The sequence below is a fragment of the Anabrus simplex genome, chromosome 2 (genome assembly GCF_040414725.1).
Source record: "Anabrus simplex isolate iqAnaSimp1 chromosome 2, ASM4041472v1, whole genome shotgun sequence".
Lineage (NCBI taxonomy): Eukaryota > Metazoa > Arthropoda > Insecta > Orthoptera > Tettigoniidae > Anabrus > Anabrus simplex.
In genome coordinates, this window is record NC_090266.1 from 180459230 (window position 1) to 180476654 (window position 17425).

At 37.9% G+C, this 17425-nt stretch overlaps 1 protein-coding gene across 5 annotated transcripts in view; it reads left to right on the forward strand.

Annotated features, from left to right (window-relative positions):
* The window catches only part of RhoGAPp190 (Rho GTPase-activating protein 190), a 1293865-nt gene extending 1276838 nt beyond the window's left edge, over positions 1 to 17027 (forward strand). For all 5 annotated transcript variants that reach the window (XM_068226122.1, XM_068226123.1, XM_067140451.2 and 2 more), the window contains one exon: positions 15420 to 17027. In XM_068226122.1, the coding sequence (XP_068082223.1) occupies positions 15420 to 15618 (199 nt within the window). In that variant the 3' untranslated portion in view covers positions 15619 to 17027. The remainder of the gene's footprint in view (positions 1 to 15419) is intronic.
* The last annotated feature ends 398 nt before the right edge of the window (positions 17028 to 17425 follow it).

Sequence of the window (17425 nt, forward strand, 5' to 3'; positions counted from 1 at the left end):
GTTGGCAGCTTTGAACCAGGTTTATTGTGGTAGTATTTGAATGTGCTTAAATCTGCCAGCCTCACATCTGTAGATTTACTGACATGTAAAAAGAATTTTTTTTTTTTTGCTAGGGGCTTTACGTCGCACCAACACAGATAGGTCTTATGGCGACGATGGGATAGGAAAGGCCTAGGATTTGGAAGGAAGCGGCCGTGGCCTTCATTAAGGTACAGCCCCAGCATTTGCCTGGTGTGAAAATGGGAAACCACGGAAAACCATTTTCAGGGCTGCCGATAGTGGGATTCGAACCTACTATCTCCCGGATGCAAGCTCACAGCCGCGCGCCTCTACGCGCACGGCCAACTCGCCCGGTAAAAACTTTTTTGTGCAGTAAAAACGAAAATAGGTGCGTTTTATGAATTTAATGCAGAATTCGAGAAAAAAAAATAGTTTTGGCGTATCACGTCTGGTTTAGTGGCAATTTTACAAAATGTTATTTTGTTCTTACGTAAAATTGTTGATACTTGGTATTGATTAAATTTGATATATTAATGTAAGTTGCAGCTTGCAAAACATAATCATATTTTGCATGCATTAAATACACATAAATGCTGCTTTGTAAGCAATTAGATGGTTTGTATTATATTTTTAATATATATTGAAATTCGTGAAACTGAAGCATAAAGCGCCTATTTAATTTCAGCTGTACAGTTGCTTTTAAATTAATATAACCGTACCTTGAATAAAAATGACATGGCTAAACATACATAGTTTTGTTACTTACGTTATGTGTAGGTTAGATTCACACCTCCGTCTTTTCCCATTTTCCGTGGAATTTCCGGGTTTTTGAAGTTCTTGAATGAGCTCTAGAAGGGTCGTCTTGTGCAATCAACCAACAGTAATCGGCCATCATATTCACATCCCAACGTCCGTGATAGCGTCGTTCTGCATCTTTGAGATCCTGGTGAAACCTTTCACCTTGTTCTTCACTGACAGCTCCTAAATTTGGAGGGAAATGATCTAGATGTGAAGCTAAGAAATTAAGCTTAAGGCTCATATTACAACAGAGTTACTTAATGTTGCCAAGGAATTTAGTCACTACATCTTTGAATGCGTTTCATGCATCTTTCTCAATTTTGGTTATCGTGTCTGTAAAATTTTTATCCTTCATCAGTTTATGAATCTGTGGTCCATCAAATATGCCTTCTTTGATTTTTTCATCTGATAATGAGGGAAATTTAGTGGATAAATATTGGAAGCATAGGCTACTTTTATCTATTGCCTTGACATACTCTTTCATCAATCCTAATTTGATGTACAAGGGTGGAAATAGAATTTTTTCAGGTCAATAAGACTTACAAGACATTCAAGACATTTTTGGATCCTGGTTGTAGTTGTTTCCTTTCTGGCCAATTCACTGTATCCCAGTGTTTATCCCATGCCCTGCTATCCCATTCGCATAGGAAACAGGGAAATTTTGTATAGCCTTTTTGTTGTCCCAGCAACAATCCAATGATCTTCAAATCACCGCAAATTTACCACCCATGCTCGTGATATTTAATTTTTCAAGCACCAACTGTAAGTTCTCGTATGTTTCAGACATTTTTGTGGAGTGTGCAAGTGGTATGGATGCTAGAACACTTGTATTATGAAGCAAAGGGTCAATAAAAACACGCCAGTTACTAGGATCATACTGTTTCTCTCCCAATTGACTTAGAAGATTTGAAACATCCGTACCAAATACAAGTTCATCTTCATGAGTATAATACTTTCGGACTGTTATCTTTGAAAGGAAACTGCTTTAGCAGTCCATCACAAACATTGCATAAGGGCTGGGACGTTTAACACGTCTGTTTATTCAAGTGGTCTAAGATGAAAGACAAATGCTCAACTGTCTTATCTTCAATCCTACATACCTCGCGGCCTATTGCGTATCTGGGGAAGTTTGTTATGAATTTACCAGGAAACCCCCAACTACAAAATGAAAATTTAGACAGCAATAAACCTATAAAAAATGCAAACAGTAACAAATCAAATCACATAATTGTATTCTAAAAAAAAAGTTGCACAAGAACATCTCTCAACATTACATCTTACAAATTCATGCAGATACTAAAACACCAAATTGCATCAAAACTAGACATGATAGGAAAAAAATAGCATCATTTTCAGAATCAGGGCAGTGATTTCGATAAGAATTACATAGTTTCTATTTTACCGCAAAATCATGTTGGCTAGTGTAACTAGGGGCAGATATTGATGACATAAAATATCACTGGAAATGATCAATAAAATGTCCTTAAATTTACAAAATGCTATAAGAAAAAGTAAAAATGCTGTAAAATATTTTATTTCATATTTACTATGATGTAATTGCCTTTCTCAGTATAGGAAAAGACACTTCACTGCAGATTCTCAGGAAGTAACAACTCCATTGAATATACAGAATACTCACTCACTCCGTAGGCTTCTGAGGGACGTGAAGTTTCCGTGCCTGTCTCGCAATCCTCTTCCATCCTTTTTGATCTTGAGCCCGCTGTTCCCAGTTTTCAGTTTGGAAGGTCCAGCATACCTTGTTGATCTCCTTCTTCCAGGTGCTTTGGGGTCTTCCTGAATATCTTTTCCTATTAAGAGATCCCTTGTATAGATCTACTGGTGCTCTGTTATCCTGCATTCTCAGTACATGTCCAGTCCAGCACAGTCTGTTGGATTCTATCACACCCATTATAGTGTGTTGTTGAGAGAGGGTGTAAATCTCATAAATAGATCTTTTCTGCCAACTTTGAGAGATAGGATTGAACCATGGGCCAAATATTTTTCTATAAACTGTTTTCTCAAAGACTTGCTAGCCTACATATTAATATACCGGGCGAGTTGGCCGTGCGTGTAGAGGCGCGCGGCTGTGAGCTTGCATCCGGGAGATAGTAGGTTCGAATCCCACTATCGGCAGCCCTGAAAATGGTTTTCCGTGGTTTTCCGTGGTTTCCCATTTTCACGCCAGGCAAATGCTGGGGCTATACCTTAATTAAGGCCACGGCCGCTTCCTTCCAACTCCTAGGCCTTTCCTATCCCATCGTCGCCATAAGACCTATCTGTGTCGGTGCGACGTAAAGCCCATAGCAAAAAAAAAACATATTAATATAAAACAAATAAGTTAAAATACATGAAAAATAATACCTATCTGGTATATCAATACCTCCTTATACTAAGACACGGTACAAAAATACATAGTAATAATAATAATAGACAAAACTCAAATTGTCTACAGACTTGCGATTTTTCACAGTTCTCAGAAAGTAACAACTCCACTAAATATAGAGAATTAGATGTAAAAATATCTGTGTTTACAATAAGTAGCCTACATATTAACGTTTAAAAAATGTAAAAAAATGAAATTTGTGTAAAATTACCTCTCCGGTGCATCGATACTTCCTTATTAAGTTACAGTACAAAAATTATGTACCAGTTATTAATAATAATAATAATAATAATAATAATAATAATAATAACAACAACAACAAGTGACATAACTCAAATTTTATACACTAATTTATGGTCTTTCACAGTTCTCTGAAAGTCAGAACTCGTATTATATATACAGCATTAGATGTAAAGATACCAGAGTTCACAATAAGTAGTCTACATGTTAAATATAAATCAAATAACTCCCTTCTTTCACTACCCTCTCTCCTTCTGGTGGCAAAGAATCTGATTTCGGTGCTGGTCTCTTTCTTTCGGAGATAGGCTTCAACTTACGAGGAAAATAAGCATGAAAAATTGATAAACTGTGTTAGGAAGCACGAAAGTCTCAATGGGCACCGCAAATTCTAAGAGGACTGAGCGACTTGGCTGTGTGGTTATGGTTGGATAGCTGTGAGCTTGGATTTGGAAGACGGTGAGTTTAAAACCACCATTGGCAGCCCTGAAGATGGTTTCCCATGGTTTCCCATTTTTGCACCAGGCAAATGCTGGGCTGTACCTTAATTAAGGCCACGTCTGCTACCTTCACAGTCCTAGCCCTTTTTCATCATTTCATTGCCAAAAACCTTCAATATATTAGTGCGACATTAAACAGCTTGCAGATACAAATTCTGGAAGATTCCTTAGCACTGCAAAGAGTGCCTGGATTTTACCCCTTCCGAGAAATAACTGAAGTCCATTTCTCTTTCAGTTCAGCATTGTTGGCAAATTTGTGAAATGGGAAACTGTCTCCCCTTTATGGAATTGTCTGATGTGCAATACAGGATACAAAAATGGACCATTTAAAACTGTGTATACAAGTTAAGAAGTGTGAAGTAATGCCTAAAGTATTCACCAGTATAGTTCTAGTCTACATGAGACCTTATTCACAATATTTACACATCTTAGGAGAACAACTTCACCATATAATCTCAGAAACAATTGATGATCTCTAGTGGAAATATTAGCACCCACAGAGGATTGAAACAATCTTTCTTTTCTAGTCTTACTTACTCGACTTATTTCCTGTTGCTCCCTCTGGAGCATAGGGCCTTGGCAAAATTTCCCCACACAGTACAGTTCCTGGCCATTTTCTTAACTTCACTCCAGGTCTTTGTCAAGGTCTGCAATTTCCTTTTCGATCATCCTCTTCCAGGTCTTCTTGGGCCGACCACGCTTTCTGGTGCCTTGAGGGTTCCAGTCCAGTGCCAGCCTCTCAACAACTCCATCCGGCTTCCTTATTGTGTGCCGTATCCAGTGCCATTTCCTCTCCTTCTTCTGGATGTCAATTGGCTGCTGATTGGTCATGGTCCAAAGATTTTCATTTGAGATTATGTCCGGCTACCTCACATTAGTTATGCGACGCAGACATCTATTAATGAACCCCTGCAGCTGGTTATTGATCTGTTTTGTAACTTTCCACGTTTCACAGCCCTATAGAAGAATTGACTTTACATTGCTGTTGAAGAGGCGAAGCTTAGTCTTCCTGGAGACTTCCACATGGTGTAGAGCTGGACAAACGCACCGTTTGCCTTCTTGGATATGGCTTCGAACACCTTCCTCTGCTCCCCCATCCATTGTAACAACACTAGTGTCAAAAAGTTAAGCATAAGTTACGAGTAAGCAGGGCAACAGGAAATAGACCGCAAATCGCACGACATATGCACCTACCAACCTTATGTGTTTGCTCTGTATAGGAAAGGAGTGTTCCCTGTTTTGACTAGCGGCATAACCGCAAGGTAAACACAGCCAGTACCTGTGCCCCATATTCCCTCAGTCGTGTTTGCCCTGTTATAGTGTGCAGAGTGTAGCCTCGTGGTGAACGTGACAACATAATGGCACAACAATGCCATTTGGACCCCGTTTTGCAGGGTAGAATACTCGGCCGCCTGGAAGCAGGCCAGACGACCGAAGTCGCTGCATCCTTGAATGTGCCACAAAGTGTCATTTCCAGGCTTTGGAGACTATTTTGAGACACAGGAGATGTTAGTCGTAGGCCAGTACCAGTTCGACCAAGGGTAACCACCCCACAGCAGGACCGATATCTGGCCTTAACCACCCGACAAAATCTGAGTGCACCTGCAAGACAATTGTCGGCAGAGCTTGCAGCCGTCTTAGGTTTTGCCGTTTCCTGGCAAACTGTGTACCTGAGGCTCAGAACAGCAGGGCTGTTTGCCCAACGTCCATCAGTGTGCGTCCCGCTCACTCCAGCACAGCACTGTGGAGCCGTCAACATCGAAACTGGACCATGAATGAATGGAGGCATGTCCTCTTCACATATGAATCCCGCTTCAGTTTGCAGAACGAGTCCCATCGCACATTAATCTGGAGAGAACCAGGTAGCCGATACAACCACAGGAACGTAATGGAACGGGACCGGTATGGTGGTAGTGGTGGTGGTGGTGGTGGTGTCATGGTGTGGGGCAGCATCATGTTGAATGGCCGTACGGACCTGCACATCTTCATGGATGGTCCGAGGAACACTGTTATCACTCGGTGATACAGGGATGAGGTACTGAGACCACATGTTCGACTCTTCAGAGGTGCCATTGGTCCACACTTCCTCTTAATGGACGATAATGCCCGACCGCACCGTGCTGCTCTGGTGGATGAATTTCTGGCTGGGGAAGACATTCATCGCCTGGACTAGCCAGTGAGCTCTGCGGATCTGAATCCTATAGAACATGCCTGGGATGCATTGGAGAGGCGAATTGCATCCTGTCAGCCTCCACCAAGGACCCTCCAAGACCTTCGCATTGCCCTTTTGGAGGAACGGGATCGACTGCCTCAAGAGCTCTTGGACCATCTGATAGAGAGCATGCCACATCGCTGTGAGGCATGTGTGGCCGTTAGGGGTAACCATACACCCTATTAACAGCATATTTTGTTGTGGAAGACATTGCCAAGTATTGTTAGTTGTTGTCAAAGGTGTACCTTAGCTATCGGGACCTTTTTGACACTGTTTTCTTGGACAAGTTTTGTGACATACGGTGTGTGATTCAGCTTCCGTTTGTTCAGCAATCCGTCTGACATTCCTATCAGGTGGTATGGCCTGGTTTAGTGATTATGCTTAACTTTTGGACACTAGTGTATACTTTCAAGGTAGAGGAAGGACTCAACTCGCTCAATTTCCTTTCCATTTACTGCCAAGCTGGTCATGACATCCTAATTAATCCTCATTTCTTTAGCCTTCTTTGTGTCGATCATGAGACCTGTTCGTTCCGCTTCCTTCTGCAACCTACTCAGTTTGTCTTCTATGTCCTGGTACCGCTGTGCCATAAGGCAAATGTCACCTGCGAAGTCAAGAGCTTCAAACCTGTTTCTCATCCCCCATTGAACACCCCTCTTCTGTCCTCCCATTACCCTCTTCATCACACTATCTAGGACCAGCAGGAACAGAGTGGTAGAAAGAACACACCCCAGTGGACTGCCACTCTTTATACGGAAGTTTGCGACAACAAGATGATGGTCACTGCCAATGTCCACTCTTCTCTTGTCACTAACATCTTCCAAACTTGTTCTGAGCGATGTAAAGCCACTAGCAAAAAAAAAACTTTTTTCTGAACCTCCTGCTCACTGCAGTGTGATCAATTTGGTTTTCCATGACTTGATCAGGAGACACCCACATGACCTTGTGACACCGCCTATCCGGGAACACCGTGCCACCTATCACCAAATCTTGGCTGGCGTAATATTCCGTAAATGTTTCCCCATCTTCATCTATCTCGCCAAGACTGTGTATACCAATGATGTGCTCCAATCATTCATTTTTTGAGCTAAACTTTGCGTTGAAGTCTCCCATAACTATGAGAATATCCTTCTTACACTTTTCATTGTGGCATCTCGCAATATTTGGTTGAATTCTTCCTTTTTTTTCCAACTTCTATTGTTCTGTAGTTGCATAGCATTGGATAATGGTCACATTCCTGTTCTTGGTCTTGAACCTAGCAGTCAGGAGCCTTCTAGAAATCGGCTTCCACTCCATAAGACTTCTCATTGCATTTCTACTGAGCAACAACCCCACTCCATCCCTGTGCTCTTCGTCCTCACCACCAGAATATAGAAATGTAATTCCATCTGTTGTCTATATCTTGCCAAATCCTGGCCACCTCACCTCAATCAATCCCAGAATGTCCAGCCTGTAGTTCTTCATTTCCATTGTCACTTGTTTCAGTCTGCTTTTCTCCCTAAAGGTCCTCGCATTCCAAAAACCAATTTTCATTATCCTCTTCATGCCAAAGGTCGCCATCAGGTTATCTATCTGGTTTTGTAATTTCGCTTCAGTTTCTATAATCAGATTATTTAAGAAGAGCGAGTGATTAACTCACTCCTTCAGAGTGCCTTGACGGGGCTGCCATCTTAAGCCTGAGGCACCAGGCTGATTTTCTGTCGGCGTTTCTTCCCTTGGCTTTTGAAGTTCCCACTTTTACTACAAGGCAGCAGTTCTTGTTCTACTTACCCAGAATAGGAGGGTTGCCTCTTCCGCCATTTCCACCATTCCGAAGTCCCTCTTCTCCGCCTTCACTGCCATTGAAGTCTTCACCGTAACCCTGGAAAGGGACCCTTACGTGGGACTACCAGCCAGGTCAGCTGGACCAACGTTTTTTAAAGAGCTGTTACTCCTCTATCGCTCCTCCTTTGTCCTGACTTGTGATAGGCACAGCCTGGCTTCCTAAACATTGGGCCCAGGTTAGTGGGGTTTTCTTTTCTTTTAGGAACACTTATCTACACTGTACAATGTTTACTTATAAAGCAGTGTAAACTAGTCACAGCTGAAAATGTTTGGCCCACATTCTGATTTATCAGACCTTGAGCTTTACACAGCTACTAGTATAACATAGGCAACAGTTCAGCACAGTCAACAATATCTAAATATCTTGCAGGAATATCTTACTCAACCACGTTACACATGTGTGCACCAAGCAAGCAATACAGACTGAGTGTCATGGAAGGAGGATTGTCAGCACTGCCTTTTAGCCCATGCTGTTCCGAGTTCCCTGACTAATCCATTAGGAATTGCACCCAGGACAGAACTAAGGAGCAGAAAGTTTTTTAAAACATGCACTTACTATAAGTTAACCTTCCCTTCATTTATAGAAAATAGTATTGTAAAAAGTTTGCTTCCACAAAGGAACAATTCAGGTGTCATGTAATTGTATATGGATTTTTTTCTAAGTAAATACTGGTATAAGGAAAGTATTGTTTTTGGAAGTAGAGTTCTAGGGCACTAGTTTCTTGTGACAGTTGCTGTTTTTAATGCTGATGCTGCACATCCAGATACAATTTTCTTGTAACCATTGTTGTCCATTGTAATTTGCACTATTTTCAATTGCAGTTGGTGTTAAATTTGCATGTACAGTGTGTCCCTTTCTAAGCAGTGCCGGGAGACAACATGCATGTTCCAAGCAGTACCTCCCGCGTATTCTGTTACCGATATTATTACATTTGTTGCGTATGTATGCTTTCAGTAGCCTTTATCATGAGAACTAACCATTTTTACAGGCGGTGTTTAAAGTGGTATCCTTCAGCATTCAAACATTCCTGGCACCTTCTAATGAAGTTGCTGTTCACACGCATAAGTTCCTGATGTGTAGTTGTCTTAATTACTGTTATTTACACAATAGATGAACTAATCAAGCCACTCTGTAAGGTTTTAATTTCTATATTTGAGTAGTCCAATGTACTGAGAATTTTGAGATACTGACTTGTTATACAATACATCGTATAGATTTAATGGGAGATTGTACGAATGTTGTGTTAATTTGCAGTTTACAACTATTGAAAGGGATTTAAGAATTTTAAGAAGAGTAGAAAAAGGAAAAGAAATGACGGAATTAGAATACATATACATTCATTTAGATCAGCAATACAACAAAAATAAAAACCTAAATGACGAAATTGAAATAAAGAACCCCATCTTAGTACAATTACCAGAACTAATACAAATGCTTAAATCTGATATAAATAAACTCTATAAACATTTTAATCCGACAAAAGTTAATGGCTTATTGACGCAAACAAACTTAACTCCTCCCCTTACTTCTCCTAGGCAGTCACCTCCACAATCCATTGCAGCCATCAATGCATCGCCTTCCTTCACTTCCCCTTCCCACTCCCTGCCAAAACGTAAACTCATCCACACTCACTCATATAATACAAGGAATGCAAAGAGAACAAGAAGTAGTTCTCAAGAGGCTAGGAGTAACACTAGACAATTACGCAGCAGAAAGAAAAGTAAGTGACAATTCTTTCGATAAGAAGTTTATACAGAATTATAATCAAAACCATAAACATATATTTTTTATCTTTCATTACAGATACACCAACAAGCCCAATTTGGAACATATGAGAACAATTCAAATTCTACTAAAAAATTAAAAACAGCCTAGAACTAATTAAAGAAATAAACTTAAAATAACAGAGAGCACACGTATGATATCCTTTGACATCACTAACATGTACACCAACATACCAATAGATGAATCCATTAAAATTATCGAAAACCTTCTTAAAGAAAACACCTCTCTACAAGAAACCAAAGAAATTATTAACCTTCTTAGAACAACACTACACCAAAATTGCTTTGCATTTAACGACAAAATCTATTGCCAAACAGAAGGTTATCAGGTATAATAGCAAACATTTTTCTGAATAACTTCGAAAACATCTTAATGGGCCAGCTTTCAAAAGGAATCTTACATTGGAGCAGATTTGTGGATGACATCATATGCATATATGATAATGACGTCACTAATGCAGACCAGTTATTAAACACTCTAAATTCTTTACACAAATCCATCAGCTTCACAATGGAGCCAGAAAATAACAAGAAAGTAAACTATTTAGACATCACAATCAACAGGAATAATGACAACCTATCTTACAAAATATACAGAAAGCCCACTCAGACGTCGCACACTATTGACAACAACTCGAACCACCCATACACACACAAAATAGCAGGACTGAATACAATGATACATAGAGCTATTTCCATACCAATGAGCACAACAGATTTCAATGAAGAGATGCAAATCATTAAACAAATCGCAAAAGAAAACAACCATCCTCCAGGCACAGTGGATAAACTATTAAATAAACATAAGAAAAGTCGCCGGGAAAGCACCACACACGACAAAGAAAACTACGTGGTTCTCAACTATGTTAACAATAACACATACAAAGTAGCTAACATTTTCAAGAAACAAGGTTTAAAAGTAGCTTTTCGAACGAATAACACACTACAGAGACACTTCAGCAGGTGCAACCTAAACAAAAAGGACCCTTTCTCAAAGTCAGGAGTGTATGAACTCAAGTGCCAAGAACCTAACTGCAACGCCACATACATAGGTCAAACAAAACGTAATTTCCATACAAGATACAAAGAACACAAAAACGCGATCAGATATAATCGGCATTCAGCCTTCGGGGAGCACATCTACGACTGTTCACACCATTTCACAGACATCAACACTGATCTAAAAATTTTACACTTCGAAAATAAAAGTAAATCTTTGAATATAAAAGAAGCAATAGAAATTTACGTCGCAAAAAATGCTAATACCAATAACCTGAATGAGCATACACATTTAAATAATTCCCCCCTATTCGCTCTACTCACATAATATCTGACAACACCTACTCATTAAATTGCTTCTATCGTAGTAATAATAATAATAATAATAATAATAATAATAATAATAATAATAATAATAATAATAATGTCCATTACTTTATTCACCTAAAAAATTATTTATTTGCATTCATCCATATTACATAAGGGTACATTTAACATTGAAAAGGTCAATAACATCTCTCCCCTCTCCAATGTTGATGGAAGGTAGATTGCTTTTTTCATAATAATAATAATAATAATAATAATAATAATAATAATAATAATAATAATAATAATAATGTCCCTTACTTTATTCACCTAAAAAATTATTAATTTGCGTTCATCCATATTATATAAAGGTACATTCACATGGAAAAGGTCAATAACATCTCTCCCCTCTCCAATGTTGACGGAAGGTAAATTGCTTTTTTCATAATAATAATAATAATAATAATAATAATAATAATAATAATAATACCATTCCTTACTTTATTCACCTATTAAAAAAATTAATTTGCATTCATCCATATTACATACAGGTACAATTAACATGAAATAGGTCAATAACATCTTCCCCCCCTCCAATGTTGATGGAAAGTTCCACAGTGCTCCAGCCGCTCCGCCCTACATCTCCCTCCCCTCTCCACTCTACAGTCTACTCGATTTAATCATCCAATAGGAGAGATCCACATCGATCTACAAGGGCCCTCCCTGTCTTCCCCTCCCCTCTCCACGGGCAGCGTGGCTCACCACAAACTTTCCATGACCACAGTCCTAAAACAGTGTTTGGTGACAACAGACTTAACATCGGCAGTCTAGATAAATACGTAAGTTTTTCATTATATTAATAATTGTATATATTTTATTTTTTGTCATCACTGTTTCATGTTATCACTAATCTCTCTATCATTGACAAGTTTACGCTACGTAAACAATACTGTACATATATAAGCTTATTTTTAAGTGATTTGATAGAATCTGAGGATGTTCTTGTAGAACGAAAAATGTCATTCTTTGTATGTTAGTGTGTGTTTTACAGATATGTTTATAGTGTTTTAATTTACATTGTATTTGCTGTGTGTTTGACGGACTGAAAAGCCTTTGTTACATCCAACAAGTTTGTTCATGAACAATATTCTCATATTGACAACATAAAATGAATGCCAATACATTTTGTACAAATGTTACTACAGCAACATCGAGAACAAGTTAAATGTTCATAACATAGGCAATTATCAACTGTAGAAAATTGTTAATATAGTTGACGAAGTTTTAACGACAATCATACAAGTCAAGCAACATTGAATCAATACAATTAGCCAGATCTCAAAAGGTGTTCTAAAATAATTTTAAAGGATTTTCACCAGATGAGTTTTGTCAATAAAATGTTAAACTTAGATAGATTTTAGACAAATATGTTTTAACTTTAAGACATAATTTTATTGTTATATGACTTGTAAAATATTATAAGATTTGTCAGTCAGGTTTACAAGCATAATCTTAATCCAATAGAATAGATTCATGATCTTATATAACCTTAAGTAAATAATAATTCGCTAATGATGCTCACGAAAAAGGAGCGAAACATGTACCATACCAACAACTTAATAAATATGTAAGTTTTTATTACGTTTTTATTGTATTGAATAGGTAGTAATTAACAAACTTATAAGAATTTGTATCACATGATGTGTTAATGTCGTCAACTTTTTCTTCCGATAGAACCCTTTGTTTCGGTTTAGGAATTACAGCATTAAGTGATCCAATTGTTCTTAATTTATTCACTAGACATCTGTTTCTCTACCTGAAACTGGAACCCCGGGAAAATTCTCCTGAAATTGCCTACACACCTCTCTACATGACTCGGTTGTTATGTGTCACACATAAAAACTCTTTGTTCAGACGTGAATTTCACCGGCATTTCAACGGTGTAATAAAGTAATTAATTCAATTGTAATTCAGCCGCACGTGCTCTTGCAAGAAACTTATCACTTCATGGCTTCCCACGACACACAAACTCGAGTAACTGACCTCTTCTTGGCTATGCAATGAATCAGCATGAGATTATAAATACACCACTCGGAGCGTGCATATTGTCTCCTGGCCCCACTGGGAGTGGAACACACTGTAGATGACAGACTGTTGATGGTTAGAAAGCATTGTGATTTGTCTCCTAAATTGAAAATGGGTCATTCAGAATTATTACAGTCTTCTTCTTCTTTCGGTGCCTATCCGTTTCGGATCTTGGCGATCATGATGGCTATTATTATTACTTTGGATCAATACGCTAACCCCAATCATAACATTAACGACATTACAGAGAAAACCAGTATCATTTTTGACAAAGTCATTCCTGCAATAAAAAACGACTATCTCAAATTAGTAAACACACGTCATAACAAACCGACGAATCACAAACCTAACCCCGCCCCTACCTTCACAATAGCCACTCCTCCATCCCCTCCACCAACATCCATCCACACAGCTCACACGAGCCCCAGACGTACTCGCAGCAGAGCACAACAAATATCCAAACATATCGGTACACAACCTCCACAGCAACAACAGTAAGTACATTTTTCGTTTCACACATACATCCAGGCATTCCTTCATACATACGCTATACTCATATTAGCTTTTCTTTACAGATAACGACCATATACGTACATAGACGAGAGAAGTGTCACCACCAACTACTCTGATATTAAAACCTATCTTGCTACATCAACTTAATTTTCGAATTTTACTGACAAGAGTTCTCATAACATACCAATACAAAGTATATCAACCATAGAACATTCTCGATATTCAACTTAATCAACACATGAACTACAAGAGGATTGAAGAATGAATGCAACGCAACATGAACTCACATTTTAATAGACGTTTTATAACATCCATGTTTTAATGTGTTTATTGTGCTATATATTTTTAGTGTCTTATGATGTGCCATATATATTTTAATGTGTTTATGTACTCATGTCCATGCTCAATCAATAGGTTTTAGTTTATTCTAACCATCACTACTTTTAATCAGAGCTATTTTAACGCAACATACTGCAATATATCTTACTTCCATTTTTTATCAGACATCCGGATGCTCTTAAGTAACTTCTTTGTAATTTATCCCATGACTGTAAATTTGTGTGCTAGCTGTTGATGGCCAAGATAGGTCGAAACCGGTACTAGTGTAATAATTCATCCACAATAAATGTATTGATCTGTGGAACATTTTTCTTATCTATTACATGATGGCTATTTTCGTCTTGTTTGTGGCAGCGCGGAACAGTTCAACTGATGACATATTGCACCAGCCTCTAAGATTGTCAAGCCAAGATATTCTTCTTCTTCCAGGACCTCTTTTGCTGTTGATTTTCCCCTGGAGTATTTTTTGGAGTAGGTTGTATCTATCTGTGTTACGCATTATATGTCCCAGATACTGCAGCTTTCGGCATTTCACTATCTTGATCAACTGAGGTGGTGTGTTCATCCTTCTCATTACTTCCACGTTTGTAATTCTCTGGGTCCAAGATATTCTCAGGATCTGCCTATAAAGCCATGTTTCAAAGGCCTCCAGCTTCTTCTCTGTGTTTTTATTTAAGGTACATGTCTCTACACCATATAAAAGAACAGAAAATACATACATTATTACAGTACAAACTAAAAAGTCCAGGTCTAGAAAGCCAAGAATAACGGCCGAGAGGATTCGTTGTGCTGACTACACGACACCTTGTTATCTGCAGACTTTCAGGCTGAGCAGCGGTTGCCTGGTAGACCAAAGCCCTTCAGAGCTGTAGTGTAATGGGGTTAGGTTATTTAAACTAAAAAGTGATGCATAGGATCATTTTTCTTAAAGCAGTTTTTAACTAAGACGAGAGAGCTAAAAATGTGCCTAGACTTGGGACTTGAAGCCGAGTCTGCAGCTCTTTGGCCCAGTGTGTTGAACTGATACATTAGGATGGTTGAAAATTCAAAGAATGACATTCCAGCTCTTTCATGTTCAAATGGCTTCTTTTACAGTCATTTGCAGGGTAGGAACTTTGTTACTACAAATCCACTTAACGATGTTCCAAAATAATCTGTTAGTGGCATCAGAAACTAAGAACTAAACATCATTCTCTCGTATGTTGTTTGTCCTAGTAGAATTGATTAATGAAGCCATCTGTGCTGCTCTTTCACTTAAGATACAATGTTGCAATTCATTCAGGCCTTTATGTTTTTATAAATTATCCCTTGTCGTAATAAGAAGAATCCAGTTTGGCCATACATGCTAAAGTTAACATTTAGTTTCAATAAATGAGAAATTTTTGTAACAAAATTCAAGATTTGTTTTCATAAACTGAATTTGTTTTCTTTGTTTCAGAGTTTCGGAAAACTGCAAGTTAAACAGTATGGATTCCAAAAATCTTGCGATATGCTGGTGGCCAACTTTGTTACCAATCGAGTTCAGTGACATGGGACGATTTGAACAAATGAGACCACATTTAGAAGATATAGTTCAGACTATGATTGACCAATACCCATTTTTATTTTGTGGAAAGGAAGCTTTTGTGATGGTTTGAAGTTTGTTGTGATAAGCTTGTTTTCAAATGAAAATCTGTGAATCATGGGTTTATAGACACTTGTTAAAAAGTGCTTTTTCAGGATGGAGTTCAGTGTTCTGTATATTTGTTATTGACTTGTACGCTACAGTCCATGTATCTATGATACAGTACAACATCCTAACAAGTTTTCCTTGCCATTCCTCTAACTGCATTAACTTTGCAGTTATATGTGTGGCAATGGATTTTGTAGTTGCAGCCTTGGCTATTTTCAGAATGACATATGTGCACGCACATAAGCAGAATACTCGAGCAGACCTGTTTTTTAAGTCATATAGTTTTCATGTAGTGGTAATTGCAATGTATTGGACAGTGTTGTCATAGTTTACAGTCTGTAATGAGAGATGTGAAAGATTGCTCGGTCGATATATGATGTTATCTGGACCAGTATTAATAACAGCACAGTGCCAATTTATTAACTTTCATGCAAAACTCACAAATTTTGTATATTGCTCTCTGTTTTGCATCCAATGGTAGAGTCGAATGGTAAATATCCGCTCCAAAACTGTGCGTGCATACAGTTAAGTTTCCACTCATAACAGGTAATTTTTTCCTGATTTTTATATACCTTAAAGGTTTTAAAATCTACTTTGTCCAGGAATGTGGATTGCTGGTTGTCAAGAATAAGAAATTATCAGTTGGTAGAGTACTGATGCTGAACTATATGTGCTATTACTGGTTCCTTCTCTTCTCAAGATCACTTTTGAAAAGAAGAAGTTCAACATGATTCCATACTAATTTACCAATCTGACAACTATGCACATGCATCAGATTCAGTCTCTAGGCATGCATATCCAGTGAGATGTTTCTGCATGCAACACATCATTAGGTCATCAGCAGTTTTAATATTCATTGTAGTTGCACTCCATTGTAAAATAACGCTCAACACATCATTTTATTTGAATTCTCATGATTCAAATTTACATGATAATACAATCTTGAAATGGAATTTTTGCATTGTCCAAAGCAGTGCCAAGAAAAAGGAAAGTGCTGTGTCTCACAATTATATTGAAATCTTTTTAAAGGATTGCCAGATTGAAAATTTATATTCTCTTCATTTCCTTTTGTATTTTTCATACCATATGTATGCTAGGGCTTGAAATAGGAACTAATGAAATGTCTTGTAAATTGGTTCTGTTTACAAGGCATGGCACGTGGAATGAGAGAGAAGTATTTATTAACGACTTGATTCTCTCCCCCATGTTTTACTAGTGTTAATTTCCCATATTATTTAAGTGCAAGACAAAGACTTACGTATGTATCATCTGGCAGCCGTGTGTATAATTTTGTCATTGGAAGACTATACTGAGGTCTTCCTGTATTGTAAATTGTATGCAAAATAAAAACTTGCTATTTATATTGAAATTACTCTACTATAATTCTGGACTTATTATTGTTTATAAAGATTACCATTATTATTATTATTATTATTATTATTATATGCTGTATAACCACCCAGTACTAAAAAAATGGTGGTTTTTACTCTATGACTTCCTATTGATCATCCTTGCATGTACATAGCAATTTCAAGTAATTTTAAATTTAAAATATTACATGCTTGTTCCAGTTACTAGATATATTTCATTGCTTGCCAGCACAGGATAGCGTAAAAGCTCATTCACATATATTTTCTAAATATGCTGTTATAAGCTTATTTCAAGTCCAACACAAGAATAATGTGTGTTAATTATTGAACTACACTGAAGACCATCCAGTTGCTACATATATTTCATTCCTTACTCAGCAAAAGGTAGCCTAAAAGCCCATT